Genomic DNA, 17028 nt, shown 5'->3' with positions numbered 1-17028 from the left:
AGAGTATCTAAACTTATTAATATACTTCTCTTTTTTCCATCTACACATCTTTGTGAAGCCAAATATTCTTTATATATGTCAACCAAAACAATATATTATTATAGACTGAAGGTATGGGAGTACAGCTGTCTTTTATTAAGCTAGACATTAAAGAGATTTGCAAAACAACATGACTCTTCTAATTTTTTAATTGAAAATAGTTAATTACTCACAGTAAATGTTATTTATGTTAACACATAAATAATGGGTTATTATTCCTTTTAGCTATGAATAAGTTCCCTGAAAAGCTGAATATATCTTAATAGTGTCCTGTGAAAGTGCACTGTTTGCTTACAGTTCCTATATGATGATGTTTTGAATTTTATGTACTCTAATCAGAGCAGGTTGAACTATCTCTGGGGGTTTAAATGACAGAACTGAGAAGATCTCAAATGAAAGCAAGATGATTTCCCTGTGAGCCATGCTATTAATCTTCATCAAGATACAATTTCCCACTAAATTTATGAGCGGAACATGGAGCTGATGAACGTTAATAAAAGGGAGAAATCTGGGGCAAACTTTACTTACATTTTAATCTTGTTGGTTACCCACCCTTAGGAAGATAACAATAACTACCATTTATCAAGTGGTAACTATGTGCCAGGCCCTGTTCATTCTCAGTATTTTACATACATTAAGTCATCTGACAGTAAACTGACAACAATCTTATGAAGTACTATTATCACCATTTTATAGATAAGGAAATGGAGGCACAAGGAGGTTACCACTTAGCTAAATTAACAACTAATAAGTAGCAGGAAGATATTCTAGGCTGGGTAGAAAATAATTTTTTTTCATTTAAGCCCTCGGAGTAGATGCTTCCAAGCACCTGGCTGGATTGATGACATTATGGGGTAGGGAAGAGTGAAATAAATTGAAAGGTTTTTCAACTATCTAAGGATCTTTTAAAATTCTTCCAACCTTATTAAACAAAGAAGTTTCTTTTCTATATGCCTAGAAAGGGCTACATTTAATTTAAAAATGATTTTATCAACATATAAGTCACCCAACCTAGAACCTGTTTTACTGCTGCTTGATTTGACAAGAACTACTGGCAGGCTGATGGAAGGGGAATCCTAGGTAGGTTGATAAAGTACCACAGAAAATAATAATTAGATCTTTCAAATTTAAATCTTACCATAAACTTCCCATGGCTAGTCTGATGAGTATGGGAGATGGTTCCTGTGACAGAAGTGTGGCGAAGGAGGTAAAGGAAGTTCAAAAAAATTCAAGTAAATCCCTTGGGGAGGCTGAGTTTTCACACAGAAACCAAGGTCCAAAGTAGCAAACTTGGTAGAACCCAGAAAATACTCCCTAATGCAACAGAGTTAACAATTAAGCTAAACAAAGTATTGTACGTGTGGAAGATTTTCTGCATCCAGAACTAGGTCAAAGTTAGCTTTGGATTGTAAACCCTGACCCTTACCAATTAGGTTGCTTGTATTACCTGTACTAATTTGATCTTATCTAATTAGAGTCTAGTCTATGTTTAAAGAAAAAAAAACCCGACCATGTAGTCTCATTTATTCTGACTTTTTAAGAAGCAGTATTTCCCCCTCCAAATGAAATCTTGCGCTATACCCTGACTTAAAAAACAAAATGTACTCAAAACCAGAATGACAGAAAGATGAGTGGTTGTCTACAAATTGGAGGCAGGAGGGTGTGCAGAGAATGAGGGAGACAGAAAGGAGGACTGGAGGGATTTCAAGGAGAAATGAAGTTTTGGGGGATGATGGATATTTTTATTATTTTGATGGTGGTAATGGTTTCATGGGTATGTACATTTGTCAAAGCTTATCAAATTATTTATTTTAAATATGTGGTTTATCATATGTCAATTATACTCCAACAAAATTTGTTTAAAAAAATCTGTTTATAAGAAAAACAGAAAATTTGCTCAGGTTCTTGCTCTCTCACCCAACACAGTATTCCCCAGGTCCCTATACTTGGTACCTGGTACTCCATGAAAAATAATACTTTGAAAACTTCTGATTTTTAAGATTCCTTAAATACTAATGACATGCTTTGCCTAGGTCATTAATCAGTAGATTTATGTGCTCCAGAGATAACATGGTTATTGTATTGCTCACTAATTACATTGATCTTCTCTTTCATTTTGTTAATAAACCTCTCTTGAAAAGTGCGACATTAGAGCAAAGTTAATGGATGGAAAGAAAGTATAACTCCTGGCAAGATAATGGGAAGGAGAACAAAAATAAACATGAGAAACAAAATAAATTTCCCATTTTTAAAATATACCCAAACCATGTCTAGAAGAGACATTGAACTCTGAATAGGTTAAAAGGGGATTTAAAAAAATTTTTAATGTTTATTTTTGAGAGAGAGAGAGAGAGAGAGAGAGCAAGGGAGGGGCAGAGAGAGAGGGAGACACAGAATGCAAAGCAGGCTCCAGGCGCTGAGCTGTCAGCACAGAGCCTGATGCGGGGCTTGAACCAATGAACTGCGAGATTATGACCTGAGCCAAAGTTGGATGCTTAACCAACTAAACCACCCAGGAGCCCCTAAGAAGGGATTTTAAACATCCATCTTGTTACAAATTTTCAAGGCTATTTGCTTGTCACAAAAAATTTAGAGAAAGCATAAACAAATGTTTACAAATTATTGGAATATAAAAAAAGTTATTCTTGATATTTAGGTGTAGGCTTGAAACTTACATTAGATGTAATATAAATGAAAATACTAAGGAAACTTATTTATGCATACCTGCTTTGTTACCAGAAGTACCTTACATTAAGTGAAATAACATTTATTACTAAATTAAATGATTTTACTGTATTAATAAATGGGAAGATGTAAAAATAAGGAAAAAAAAATTCTTCCTTAGTAGTAAAGTATATTTCAGTGTAACTCTGAAACCAATATTAATAATCCATATCATTAAATATCAAAAGCAAGCAATTTCATTACCAAATCAGAGCGCTGTCATGCAGTAAGAAATACTAATAAGCTGCACATATACTCACGACTCCCAACATCCTCTACAAAAGTCATGTCCACAGGGCATATCCACTGGGTCTTCAAATACAGAAATACTGCACATACAAATGTCACACTGGAGATGAAGAAAAGCAGTGATTTAAATGAAGTTATACTTTGTAGAGAGAACAATATATTCATTCGTTTGTTAGTTTAATACAAAAATGCTACTGTAGTAATTACAAAGTTGAGTGTTTCATAGTTATAAGGGAAGTTAAAGTTAGTACACCTATTTTTGACTGAATACCAAATACCATGCCTACTTCATTATAAACTATTAAGGGATTTAAATATTTTATTTTATTTTTTTATTTTATTTTTTTTTAATTTTTTTTTTCAACGTTTTTTATTTATTTTTGGGACAGAGAGAGACAGAGCATGAACGGGGGAGGGGCAGAGAGAGAGGGAGACAGAGTATCGGAAACAGGCTCCAGGCTCCGAGCCATCAGCCCAGAGCCTGACGCGGGGCTCGAACTCACGGACCGCGAGATTGTGACCTGGCTGAAGTCGGACGCTTAACCGACTGCGCCACCCAGGCACCCCGGGATTTAAATATTTTAATGTACAAGTCAAACTCTTAAATTCCAAATTTCCCAAATGCAACTATCCATTTGGGAAGAAAAGTATAAGAAACAAACCATTAGAGTCTATTCAGGTCCAAAAAAAATTAAAAAAATCTACTCAGGTCAAGATCAAATTGTCCACTGCAAAATAACCATTTCAATATCATGTTCTTTAGCCCATACTCATCCCAGAAAATCTACAAAAACAGAGTAACTTTGTGTTTTCAACATTAAAAACTCAGGATATTTAGAGTAGCAATTTAAGGATTTCTACCCAGGGAACCCTGATGCAAGGCTATGTATCTTCTAAACAATGACTTATCAGGAGCAAACATTCCAATGTTACAGATGCAAACTATAGAAGTAGGATCCTGTTTTCTGAGAAAGCCGAGATAAAACCCAGAATACTTTCATTTTTATCACATATTTGAGTATAACAGCATAACAATGGTATGCCATTTAAAAATGCAGACAATGGCAGTATTGTTTCTCAATAAAAAACAAACATTTACTATGGAAATCTAGATGATACACTCAAGAAGCTTTACTGAAACAAATACATAATTATCAATATTTTATTGTAAGCGTTTTCATATTTTTTATTTAAAGTGCCTACATAAACTCAACTTTTAATATTTCAGCATGGTGTGTTTAAAACTTTAAACACCTGGAGATTTTAAGTAAAAATACAGTAGATGGCTTTCTCAAACTCTTTTCTGTTTTCTGTTTTGAAATGAGAAAAGAAGAGCTTTTGTTTTTCAATCTGTAATTCAGAGATCACCAAAATATTCTATGATAATAAATACTTACCAAAGGGTGAAATAACTGAACCCTTTAAGAAGGGTATAGGATTCAATTATAAGAATTTATCTAAAAGGTTCCATGAAACAACATTAAGTTAAAAGTTAAAAGACTAAACACAAAATTAGGGGAAATACACTGAATACCGAACCATACCAAACTGGTGTCCAAATCCCCAGGAGATAAACTTATTTCATCTGGAGAGGTGACAGAAGAACGTGTAGTCCTTGGAGTTCTTGGAGAAGGGAGCGTATCCCAGGCATTATACCCACTCGGTGGTGGAGTTGGCATTTGAACACCTGATCGTTGGCAGCAGTTCTCTGGGTTGGACATCCAAGCCTCAAGTAATTTCTCCCTGTCCCAGTCTTTAAGAAAAATGGAATAGATAGCTCTCAAAAAACAGAAAATATGGTGATGTTTTAAGAGTTTCATAATAACAAATGAGGATAAATTAAAGTGATATAGGCTATCTCTTCTATATGAAAGTAGTAACTGCAAATGAGTATTCAGGTATGCTATATGCACTAATACTTTTAAACAAGAATTTAAACTTTTATAATCTACTGTGGTTTACAAATATGTCAATATCTACCAATATCACAAAACTCCTAGTCATTTCTAATAACCAAAAGAAATGCCTCATCACTTTTGGAAGTTACTAAATTTTTTTTGGCATAGGTTTCATTTAGCCATTTTACTCTTTTCAAGAAAAATATGTAAATTTTGCAACTGGTTTCACCAGTGTCAAGTGGTAAAATGATTGGACAGCTTACTATAAACATGTCAAAATGTCAACAATAAGTCCAAAAATCATTTGATATACAGCTTGAGAGCAGAAGAAACTTCTGAAGGGATTATGGTTATAAAGTTTTAGTGAATTAGGTATAAATTCTGTATTGAGTTCACATCTGACTGAACTAAAGATGATCTTCCTACTATGAACACTTTTTTTTTTTAATGTCTATTTAGTTTTGAGAGAGACAGAGACAGAGCGTGAGTGGAGGAGGGGCAGAGAGAGAGGGAGACACAGAACCCAAAGCAGGCTCCAGGCTCTGAGCTGTCAACACAGAGCCTGACGTGGGACTCGAACTCACGAACGGTGAGATCATGACCTGAGCTGAAGTTGGGACGCCCAACCGACTGAGCCACCCAGGCACCTCCCTTACTATGAACACTTTTAAAATAGCCAAGTGAAGTGTGTTATAAAGTCCAGAGCCATAAAAACTAACCCATTAAAAATAATAAATAAGTACATCCAATTTTGTTAGCTGTTTTATAGACATTACTTAATTTATTCCTCCCAACAAACCTTTCAATCATTATTTAGGTGAAGAAACCAGGACTCAGGAAAGTTATGTAACTTGCTCTGGCTCACACAGATAGTGAGGAATTTGAAATCAATTTCTGTAATTCCAAAACCTGTTTTCTTTCCACTGTAGCACAGTGAAGTACAGGGTCAAGAGTCATTCTAGAGTCAATTACTCAACGTAGGCCCATTCTATACAATTTTACAGCTCTAACACAAAGAACTATAGGAATTTCCTATGCAAGACTTTTTCCGACCATATTAAATCAGTGTATTTGGTGGTTTAACAGCATAATTATTATAACTCAGAGGTGCAATACAGATAGACTGGGTGTGTTTCTGGCTGTGTAAACCATTTGTGAAAAGGCACAGAAGTATAATGAAGAGACATGAGCAATTCTGTAAAGTTATAGCATATCATACTGTGGTTTGAAAAGATGGAAAACAAGATTGGAAAAGGAATCAGATTACAAAGAGGAAGAAAAATCTAACAACTGAAAAAAACTGTATGAGTGCATTCTAGGAAATGTTGCTACATGGACATCAGTGTTTTGATAGGTCATTACTTACTTAAAAAGTTAAAATTACTTTTCTTCGAACAGTAGGATTATTTTCCAAAGTATCCATTATGTCACTTTTTAATAAAGGAAAAAGAGAGAACTACTATAATTTTTATAAACAGATATTAAGTATGCTAAATTTTAGTTTTATCTACTAGAAATATTTTTCAGCACAGATTCTGCTTGGATTCTATAACATTCACTTAGCAAATATTTACTAAATGTCTTTTATATGCACTGTCAGGCAGTAGGGATACAATGGGAGGAATAATCAGGCATGATTCCTGCCTTTATGAAACTTATAGTCTAGTAAGGAGAAAGACATGAAGTAAAAAATCAATACAATAACAAAAGAATCATCACCGTCAGAGTGCCATGGAGTCGAGAGGGAGAGAATCTGAGTCAGAGAAGGTGACGCTGGAGAAACAGTTTGGAGTGGACAAATGAAGGATGAGTGGGAGTTAACTAATAAAAGGGGGGGGGGAGACATTTTAGACAGGCTGTACACAGCATGTTCAAAGACCCTGTGGTAGCAGGGAAGATGGCATTCTTGTGAAATTAAAAAGGTCAGTGTAGGGGCGTCTGGGTGGCTTAGTTAGTTAAGCATCCAACTCTTGATTTTGGGTCAGGTCATGATCTCACAGTTCATGAGTCTGAGCCCCGCATCAAGGCTCTGTACTGACAGTGCGGGGCCTGCTTGGGATTCTCTCTTTCTCCCTCTCTCTCTGCCCCCTCCCTGCCCCTGTTATCTGCCTCTCTCTAAAAATAAACAAATAAACTTAAAAAAAAAAAAAAAGCGTCTCTTAAAAGAAAAAAAGGTCAATGTAGCTGTAGCATGGAGATCAGAGGGGAGGCATCGTATGAGATAAGGCTGAAAAAATAGGCTGGGTCTAGATCATGCAAGACTTTTTAATAACACTTCTATCATCAGCTTAGGAGTGATAGATAGTCACTGAAAAGTAGAACTTGGGGTTAAGAAGGACAGGTTATCACAATCAGATTTGAAAAGATCATTGTGACTACAACAAACAAAGAAACTGGATAGGGCAGAAGTAGAGAGAAGATAGTCCAAATAGGATGGTAATGGGTAGTATAAGTGAGAGATGAAGCTAGGGCCAGGTGGCTGCAGTGGAGATAAAGAGAAAGAGAGAAGTTTAAGACATGGAAGGTGAAAGTGACAATTTGGTGATGACAGCACATAGGGTCTGAAGGACAAGATATGCCAAAGTTGGCGTGCCAGGTTTATCCAGTTGGCTGGTTGATACCATCTATGTAAATAGGGACTACCAGAGAATGATCTTAGTTTTAGACATACTGAGGTTTAAGAAGCTTCTGAGATATCCTAGAGATGCTTTAAAATAGGCAATTATGTATAAACATGTGGAGCTAAGAAGTCTAGTCCAGAGGGAAAAATCTATACCTATACAAACCTTGAGAGAAGATATAATATCCTAGGAAGAGAGCAGACTGAGAAGATATAGGCCACTGACATTTAATTGCCTACAGAACATGACGAATCTCCAAAGGAGCTTAAAAAAATACTTCAATGTAAATGAACTCTAAGCACAAAATTAGCCTTGGTCTCATATTTTGTAAATTTTACTTATTTTCTTATTAGGTAGCATTCAATTATGTATTACTTGTATTAATGAGGCAATACTTAGACAATGACCTCTGTATTCCTAACAGAGTCCTCCTTAAAATTCAATTACTGCTCAGCAAATACTGCTCAACATTTCGGTCTTATGCTTAATCTAGATCAACTTCATTACTTTGAGACTAAATTTGACAACAGATAATATAGTGCTCAAATCTATTTTCCTGTGTAAAGCTGAGTGAATGTGACCAAGGATATAATCTATAAATCTTCCAAATAGTTCAGTTTAATAGCTCTGAAACAAAGCCTATTCAGGTTTTGAGAGCAATTAGTATAAACTCTGGCTCTGTGCACTATTTTATTCTCTAACATCATTTATATCTGTAAATATTATTTGATTGTCAAATGTCACTGTCACCAATACTACCCAAACAATTAGAAGAGATGTCCATTTGAAAACCCGCTAGCCTCTATTTTATTCCTTAATAGGGAAGTAAAATACAGAATATGTAAGTAAGTTATCAAGAAAGTTATCACAGAATAGATAAATGCCAAATAGGAAAATTCAATTAGATATCACCTTATTAGAACTGATCCCTATTATGTAAAAGAAGTAACAGGAAAATATCAACGGAGTAAAAATGGAGTTGATTATTTAATAATACTTGATGATATAAGGTAAACAGATACAGATGAAAATGTTCTTTTAAAAAATTATTGGTAAAGTTAGCCTTGGATTCTCTCTATATTGTGACTTGGAGCTATGATACATTGTATTATCTAGGTGATTGTAGATTCCTAAGGCAAAAATGGCTACAAATACACAAAAAATACTGCAGTGCAGAACTGCTGTTTGCAGTTAAGTGTGGCCAAGTGACCGAATTCTAGCCAATGCAATATGTGCAGGAGTAATGTATATATAAATAACATTTCAGGTATAGTACTTATTATGTATTATTCTTTCTGTAAACATTTTCTGAGGGCTTAATGTATGCCAGATATTTTGGAAACAAAAAATAATAAAAGCTATCCTCTAAGAGATCTCAGGTTAAGCAAAAAAGAGATTATCATAATATTGTATTTCCCAGGTTAAGCTCCAGGAAAAGCAAAAAAAGAGATTATCATAACATTGTATTCTAAGTGTATGACAGAAGATATAGTAGGAATAGACAGGAAGGGTCTCAGTGCAGACTTGGGAACACATAAGCAGAAAAGGCTTCCTGAAAGACATGGTTAATTAAGAAGGCGTAAGTAAAGGAATGGGGTGACTGACAGTTCAGGTAAAGAAATTTGGGTCATAAAGGTCTACTAAAGAGTCTGGATGGTTTTAAGTCTGTGGAATGCTAGTGAAGGATTTTTCAGCAAGGCAGTGACATGCTCAGATGTGAATTTTAAAAGAACAGTAATGGCAATATGAAAAATTAATAGGGTGAAAGAAGAATGGCAACATGGGAGACCAGGACTCAGGAGAATACAATTTAGATGGAAACTAATGACAGCCTGAATTTAAGTCAGTGACAGTGGGAATTGGGAATGGAAAGAGCTAGAGACGGTGGGGGTGGGTATGCTAGGAGGATGAGAGACACTTAAGAGAAATGGTAAGATTGTGGCCAAATTTAACAGAGATGGAGGAGTAAAGTAGACTTTCAAGTTTCTGGCAGGATAATTTAATGAATGTTGATACTCATGTATCAAGACAATGGGAAAAAAGAGGAGTTCAGGTGTGAACATCCTTAGAATGGGGAGAAAATTGTTAAACAGACATTTAGAAATGCAAACCTTGGGGCACCTGGGTGGTTCAGTTGGTTTAGTGTCCGACTCTTTTGACTCTTGATTTCTGCTTAGGTCATGATCTCACAATTCATGAGATCAAGCCCTGAGACAGGCTCTGTGCTGGAGTCTGCTTGGAATTCTCTCTCTCTGCCCCTCCCCCCACTCTCATGTGCACATGTATGTACTCTCTCTCAAAATAAACAAACTTAACAAAATGAAGTATTTGAGGTTGTATTTCTTTTTTTTTTTTTTTTTTTAATGTTTATTTATTTTGAGAGAGAGAGAGAGAGGTGTGAGCAGGAGAGGGGCAGAGAGAGAGAATCTCAAGCAGACTTTGTGCTGTCAGTACTGAGCCTGACACAGGGCTTGTTCCCAGGAACAGTGAGATCATGACCAGAGCTGAAATCAAGAGTCAGATGCTTACCGAATGAGCCATCCAGGTGCCTCTCAAATACTTTATTAAAGTCAGGTTGTAGATACACTCTTTATTCTTTGGGTGGTTTTTGAAATCTTGGGTTTCATTAGATAAATGTGTGCAGCAATGTTTCTCAGAGAGTGGCCCACTTGTAGGCATCTCTACAACACTTACTTTAAGCCTCATCCCTCACCTAATGACTTGGACTCTGTGGAAAGTCCAGGAATCTCTGGTTGGTTCCCAGGTAATAATCCTTATTTATATGAAAATTTAAGAACCACTGGCATATAAAGTGGAAAAGAGTCTCAAGTACAGAACTGTGGGAAATTTCAATACTGAAGGCAAGGATTCTAGAGAGTTATATTCCAAATTATTCATAGTGATGATCAAGGGATGATGAAATATGGAATTTTAAATTTTCTTCTGATCAAAAGATCATATATTTTTGAAGTTGACATTCTATTTTAGTATAGATGATACAGATTTATAGTTAAAATAGGTAAGCCAAGTAATGACTAGAATAGTTATTTACCTCTCTCTTTTTAAAACTAATTTTTATTTTATTTTTTTATTACCATCTTATTTTAGAGAGGGAGAGTGTGAGCAGAGAGAGGGGCAAAGGGAGACAGAGAGAGAGAGAGAGAGAGAGAGAGAGAGAGAGAGAGAAAATCTTTTTTTTTTTTTTTATGTTTGTTTATTTTTGAGAGAGACAGAGACAGAATACAAGTGGGTTAGGGGCAGAGAGAAAGGGAGACACAGAATCCAAAGCAGGCTCCAGGCTCCAATCTGTCAGCACAGAGCCTGATGTGGGGCTTGAACTCACAAGCTGTGAGATCATGACCTGAGCCGAAGTTGGACGCTCAACTGACTGAGCCACCCAGGTGCCCTGAGAGAGAAAGTCTTAATCAGGCTCCATGCTCAGTGCAGAGCCCAGTTCAGGGCTTGATCCCACATCTCTGGGATCATGACCTGAGCTGAAATCAAGAGCTGGATGCCCAACCAACTGAACCACCCAGGTGCCCTAAAAATAATTCTTAAATCGGAAAAAACTTAACTTTGAAACGAGACAAAATATCAAATATGAACTGTGCAATGAGAAGGTCCAGCTCACCATATGACAACTCCCAAAATGGCTGCCTTAAGTATATCACAGAAAACTTAAAATAAGCTGAGTACTTTTCCTAAGTTGGTAATGTTCTTAAAAACAAAACAAAACAAAACAAAACAACCTTAAAAGGGATAGTATATTCCTGCATTGACTCTACAATTTCACTTTGTGCATTTCATGGCAAGAAACACCCTTTATATAAAATAAATATAACTGACAGTACTAATAACACAATTGTTAAATATTTCATTGACTTTAGTAAAAATTAATGTCAAAACTAGTACTAGGACTACAGATTCCAACTTTCAATCCTGCTTAAATCAGACACATTTCTAAAATTAGACAATCTTTAAGCTGATTTAGTAGCCATGATTTTTATTTTTTTTTAATTAAAAAAAATGTTTTTTTAAAAATTTTTGAGAAAGAGAGACAGAACAGAACACAAGCAGGGGAGTGGCAGAGAGCGAGAGGGAGACATAGAATCCGAAGCAGGCTCCAGGTTCTGAGCTGTCAGCACAGAGCCTAACGTGGAGGTCGAACTTATGTACTGTGAGATCATGACCTAAGCCGAAGTCAGATGCTTAACCGGCTGAGCCATCCAGGTGCCCCTAAAAGCATGATTTTTAAAAACAAATTTCCCATTTCCCCTCTAGGATTTACAGGCAGTTTATACTTCAAAATATAGAATGTTCTGAAGATGGTGGATACTGCAGTAACCACTGCACAAAAAACAACTTAGGCTTGTTTAACAAACTATTTTGTTTTATACTGAAATAGTAAAATGGCTATATTTTAACTCTGAAAAGTTTCAAAAGGCACTCATGTTCTCAGAAGCATAAGACATTTTTCATTACCATGAGCTCGAAGTAAAGCTTCAGCAGTAAACAGTGGAGCCTGAAGCATGTCTGCAGTTTCCACAATAAGCATATCTTTCAATCTACGAAGATCTTGAGGCCTTAATCCTTCATATGGCTTTGAAAAGAAGAAAATCAAGTTAAATTGGCTGTTATACTCTTAGGAAATTCTAAATGCCTAGAAACAAAATTATATGATTATCATTCAGTCTTCCTATTTCAGTTTGATAACTGAAGTTAAAAAGGTTCTATATGTTCTACAACTATGGACTTCAAACTACTCTTTCACAGGTCTTATTATAAAAGCTAGAAAGTGGAATGAATGCCAAGGTTCATGCACCTTATCTAAAATAAAGGTATCATACTATAATGACAAGACAAACTTACTTTATAGCTTTGAAAGTTTGGATAATATAAAAATTAGAAATGAAAACCTTATAATACCACCACTGAGCAATAATCATTATTAAAGTTCTAAGTGTTTTTATCCAGTCTTTGCTTTTAGCAAATCAATTACGTGTAAATATGTGTTCAATGAGTTTATCCACTGAACCACAAAACATTTACACTTATTAAGATCCAACTTGGATTATTAGTGGTTTACATGATACTTATTAATTAATTTGGGGAGAAGTGACTATGCCATACTATTCAGAGCTCTTAGTCACAAACGTATTACCTCTGTTTATTCAAGTGTTCGTTAATGCTCCTTAGTTTTCATTATATAGGTACTATATCATATCAGGTTTTTAATTTTTTTGTTATCCTTTATCTTTTCTTTTAACAGAAAACAAAGAATAAAAATCACAAGTGTTTCACTATTCAGAAACAATTACTGTTTTTGCTATACTTGTTTCAAGTCCTTTAAAAATTTTTTTTAATGTTTATTTTTTTTGGCGAGAGAGCAGGCCCGCGAGTGTGCATGAGTGGGGGAGGAGCAGAGAGGGGAGACACAGAAACCGAAGCAGGCTCTAGGCTCCAAGCCGTCAGCACAGAGCCCTATGCAGGGCTTGAACCCACGAACTGTGAGGTCATGACCTGAGTCAAAGGATGACACTTAACTGAGCGTCCCTCAAGTCCTTTTTAAAACACAATGAAACAAAAGAAGCAAAACTTTATATAGTAGTCTCCCCTGCAAAACCTCATTGGTGGGGGAATGTGTGTTCCAAGATCCCCCACCATTGATCTGTGAAAACATGGATAGTACTGAACCCTACATATACTGTTTTTTTTCCTAGATATACATACCTATGATAAAGTTTAATTTATAAATTAGACATAATAAGAGATTAACATCAATAAAAAAGAACAATTGTAATACACTGTAATAGTGGTACGAATGTGGCTTCTCTCTCAAAATATGTTAATGGACTGTGCTCACACTTCTTGTGATGGTGTGAGATAGTTAAATAACTGCGTGATGAGATCAAGAGAGGTAAATAACATAAGCATTATGATACAGTGTTAGGCTACTACTGACCTTCTGAGGATATGTCAGAAGGAAGATCATTTGCTCTGGATTGTAGTTGACTGCAGGTAAATGAAACCTCAGAGACAAGGGGTGAGGGATTATATAAAAGTAAAATAATCTGTGACATGTTTTCCCCATTACATTTCCCTAACTCTCCCCATCCTTGCCTATGGAAATCACTATCATGAATTTGACATATGGTTGTCATAACATTATGGCATAACATTATATCACTAGGCAATTTCCTTTTATTTTCACTCAATATTGTTATTATTAATATTGATACACATGTATTCAAATCTTTTTTTATTATAAAATTTTTTTAATGTTTATTTATTTTTGAGAGAGAGAGACAGAGCACAAGCAGGGGAGGGGCAGAGAGAGAGAGGGAGACACAGAAACCAAAGCAGGCTCCAGGCTCTGAGCTGTCAGCAAAGAGCCTGACGTGGGGCTCAAACTCACAAACCCTGAGATCATGACCCGAGCCGAAGTTGGACACTTAACTGACTGAGCCACCCAGGCGCCCCCACGTATTTCAATTCTTTAAACAGTTGTAACCAGATTACTACAGTAAACATAGACTAAAGGCCATAGCTTAAAAAGCAGTAGAAATTCCAAAGAACTGAGAATGTATTTTGGCAGCATGTATCACAGTCTCTAGAGAATTCTGGTTAATTAGCAAACCTCATCCATTTTAGCTGATTTACAGATATTTTAGAATAATATATTACCTTTATTTCTTGCTTCATTTTTTTGGTATCATGGAAACCATTTTACCAAGTCTTACTTAACCTATGACTGCGATTCAATAGGGATAATTTTTCTCAGTTGACATGATAAACTTTCCTGATCCTTACAATCCCAACTATTATGTATAGTTTGCTTTTAAAATAATTTATGAACCACATTTTCCCCTGCAAAAACTTAAGAAATCCTTTTATGGTTAAATTTATTGTATTCACTCCAGTATAGAAGTTACACACTATGTAGAACATTACTTCTAAAAAATATATTCCAAGTTTATACTTGGGATTCCAGGTACCTTTCCTGCCTCAGCAATGAGAATGGATATTTCTCTCTCTCTCTCTCTCTCTCTCTCTCTCTCTCTCGTTTTTTTAGAAGAAGAGTGTGTGTGCATGATCAGAGGAGGGGCAGAGAGAGAGAGAGAGAGAGAGAGAGAGAGAGAGAAATTCCAAGCAGGTTCCACGCTCAGTGTGGAGCCCGATGTGGGGCTCAATCCCATGACCCTGGGATCATGACCTGAGCATGACCCTGGGATCATGACCTGAGCAGAAACCACTGGATGCTCAACTGATTGAGCCACCCAGGCACCCCAAGATTAGGTACCATTCTGCTTTCATTTATGTAATCCAAATAAATTTTGAGTACATGTATATTAAAAAAGAGAGACTATAAAGCAATCTGCATATATTAAGTTTAAAAAATGCATAGTTTTAAACTTAAAAATGTTACATTGGAAGAAAAATAGTTCTTGAAGGACAAAGATATACTGCCTTCATGGGCATGTGACATATTCACTCTGAATCTCTGCAACAGAACTATAATTAGGTCATGTGAAGCATTTCAATACATTGCTCAGTCCCAAGTGGGCACTAGCCCTCTCTTCTGCAAGAAGAATGAAAATGAAGGTGCCTTTCTCTTTCTTGTTGCAAAGATAAACTGCTTCTATTTTCAGATTAAACACAATCTAGCAATAACCTTCAAAGCAGTCAGTACTGATACATAGAAAGAAAACGGAAACTAATTTAAAAAGGAAGACAGTGAATAAAAGTACCTCTTTTGCATCAATGCATACTTTGCTACCAAAATACCACTGAAGAAACGCGAAACAGCCCAACATACAAACTGTACCCCTTTGATATAAAGTATAAAGTGACAGTTATCTTCAAAAACTGTTTCAGAAAAAAACTATGACAAAGGATTTATGAAAGAAGAAATTTGTTTTTATGTTTTTCCACAATGAAAACAGCTTCCCCTTGACTATATAGGTAAAACATGCTTGTTGTTAAAAATGAAAAAAAAAAGGGGGGGGGGTACTTATTTACTCAATTATATTGGTAACTGTTAAAATTTTAGAAGATGTGAAAGGCACTCAGGGAAAAAAGAGTATTTCCAATTTCTCTTAATATCAATCTCTCATTACCTGATCCATGAGCCTAGCCTGGAGGAGAAAGGGTAAAGAACAGCTAAAGAAAGTCTTTAGAATTCTAGGACCCTTCCCTTTGTTTTAGTTTCCTTGCTCCTTACTCAGCTGTTCTCCCCTGGGATTAAGACAAGGTCTACCCTGATCTGTACTTTGACCTAAGAGGAAGGCAGCTGCTCTTGCACAGTAGGTTAAACCAGCTAAGGCAATGTCCATCATACGGGTTCCATGCCAGAAAAACAGCCTGAGCCTTCCTGGGTTAGAAGACCTAGAGAGGAATTGGGAGAGGGGATTCTTCAGATGGCTTTCATAGCAACATATTGCTCAGTTTTCCCTTCATTTACTACATGTAGCCACACAAGCTACTCCTACAGAGCCTGACCCCTACCAGGCCCAATACCCACTAGTTTCTTTGTTCTGCCTTTCCAGATTTATATAAATTAAATACAGTCTTCCCAGCTATCACTCCAACACAACACCTTGTTTTTATGCCCCTATAGCAATTAGCACTCTCACAAACTGTGTTCATTTACTTTTTAAGCTTATTTGTGTGCATCTCTATCGATGCTGGAATATAAGCACCTAGAGGGCAGGGGTTTATCTTTGTTCCTCAATGTATCTCCAAGCTCCTAAAACAGTGTCTGGCAGAGTAGTCCCTCTGCCAGTTTTGTTGAATGTCCCTCAACAGTTTTGTTGAGTGATGGGATGAAGAAGTAGATTTTATTCATTTGTAAACTAATCTGAAGGAAAGAACTTAATTAAAATGTGTCAAGAAGAAATTATAGAGATATAATATTATACACTGTTCAGATCATTAATTGAATCAAGAAACTTAGCTAGAAAAAACACTTCACCTTGGAACAGGAATCTTTTAAACTACCTAATTATATAGTTTAATACAACCACATAGTGGGTTGTATAAAACTATTAGCATAGGCAGAATAATCCAAACACTGGTCAGGGTCAAAGTAGAAAGTATAAAAATGAATTTTGAAGAAAGCAATTTTGTTTGGTTTTATTTTTATCTTTTTTTTTAAGTTTATTTATTTTGAGAGAGACAAAGAGAGAGAGCGTGTGCATGTAGGCATGAGGGAGGGGCAGAGAGAGAGAGGAAGAGAGAGAATCCCAAGCAGGCTCCTCGCTGTCAGCATGGAGCCTGATGTGGGGTTTGATCATGCAGGGCTTGATCTCACTAGCTGTGAGAAGATGACCTGAGCTGAAACCAAGACTTGGACACTTAACCGACTGAACCACCAAAGCATCCTGGTTTTATTTTTAAAATTGTTATGAAACACACATTAAAGTTAACAATTTTAAAATGTATATTTCAGTGGCCTTAATACATTCAATAATGTTGTACAACTACCACATACATCTAAT

The 17028-nt window shown here is 35.9% G+C and overlaps 1 protein-coding gene across 3 annotated transcripts in view; it reads right to left on the bottom strand.

Annotated features, from left to right (window-relative positions):
- Positions 1-17028, bottom strand: part of ANKIB1 (ankyrin repeat and IBR domain containing 1) — a 143795-nt gene that overhangs the window by 47540 nt on the left and 79227 nt on the right. For all 3 annotated transcript variants that reach the window (XM_019443299.2, XM_019443297.2, XM_019443298.2), the window contains exons 5-7: positions 12014-12131; positions 4557-4765; positions 3024-3112 (exon numbers count right to left, since the gene is read on the bottom strand). In XM_019443299.2, coding sequence (XP_019298844.2) covers positions 3024-3112; positions 4557-4765; positions 12014-12131 — 416 coding nt within the window. The remainder of the gene's footprint in view (positions 1-3023; positions 3113-4556; positions 4766-12013; positions 12132-17028) is intronic.

Source organism: Panthera pardus, unplaced genomic scaffold, assembly GCF_024362965.1.
Source record: "Panthera pardus isolate Hobbes unplaced genomic scaffold, ASM2436296v1 HiC_scaffold_8, whole genome shotgun sequence".
In the NCBI taxonomy this organism is placed as follows: Eukaryota; Metazoa; Chordata; class Mammalia; order Carnivora; family Felidae; genus Panthera; species Panthera pardus.
Note: the sequence above shows the minus strand (reverse complement) of the source record. Positions and strands in the feature narration are given on the sequence as shown.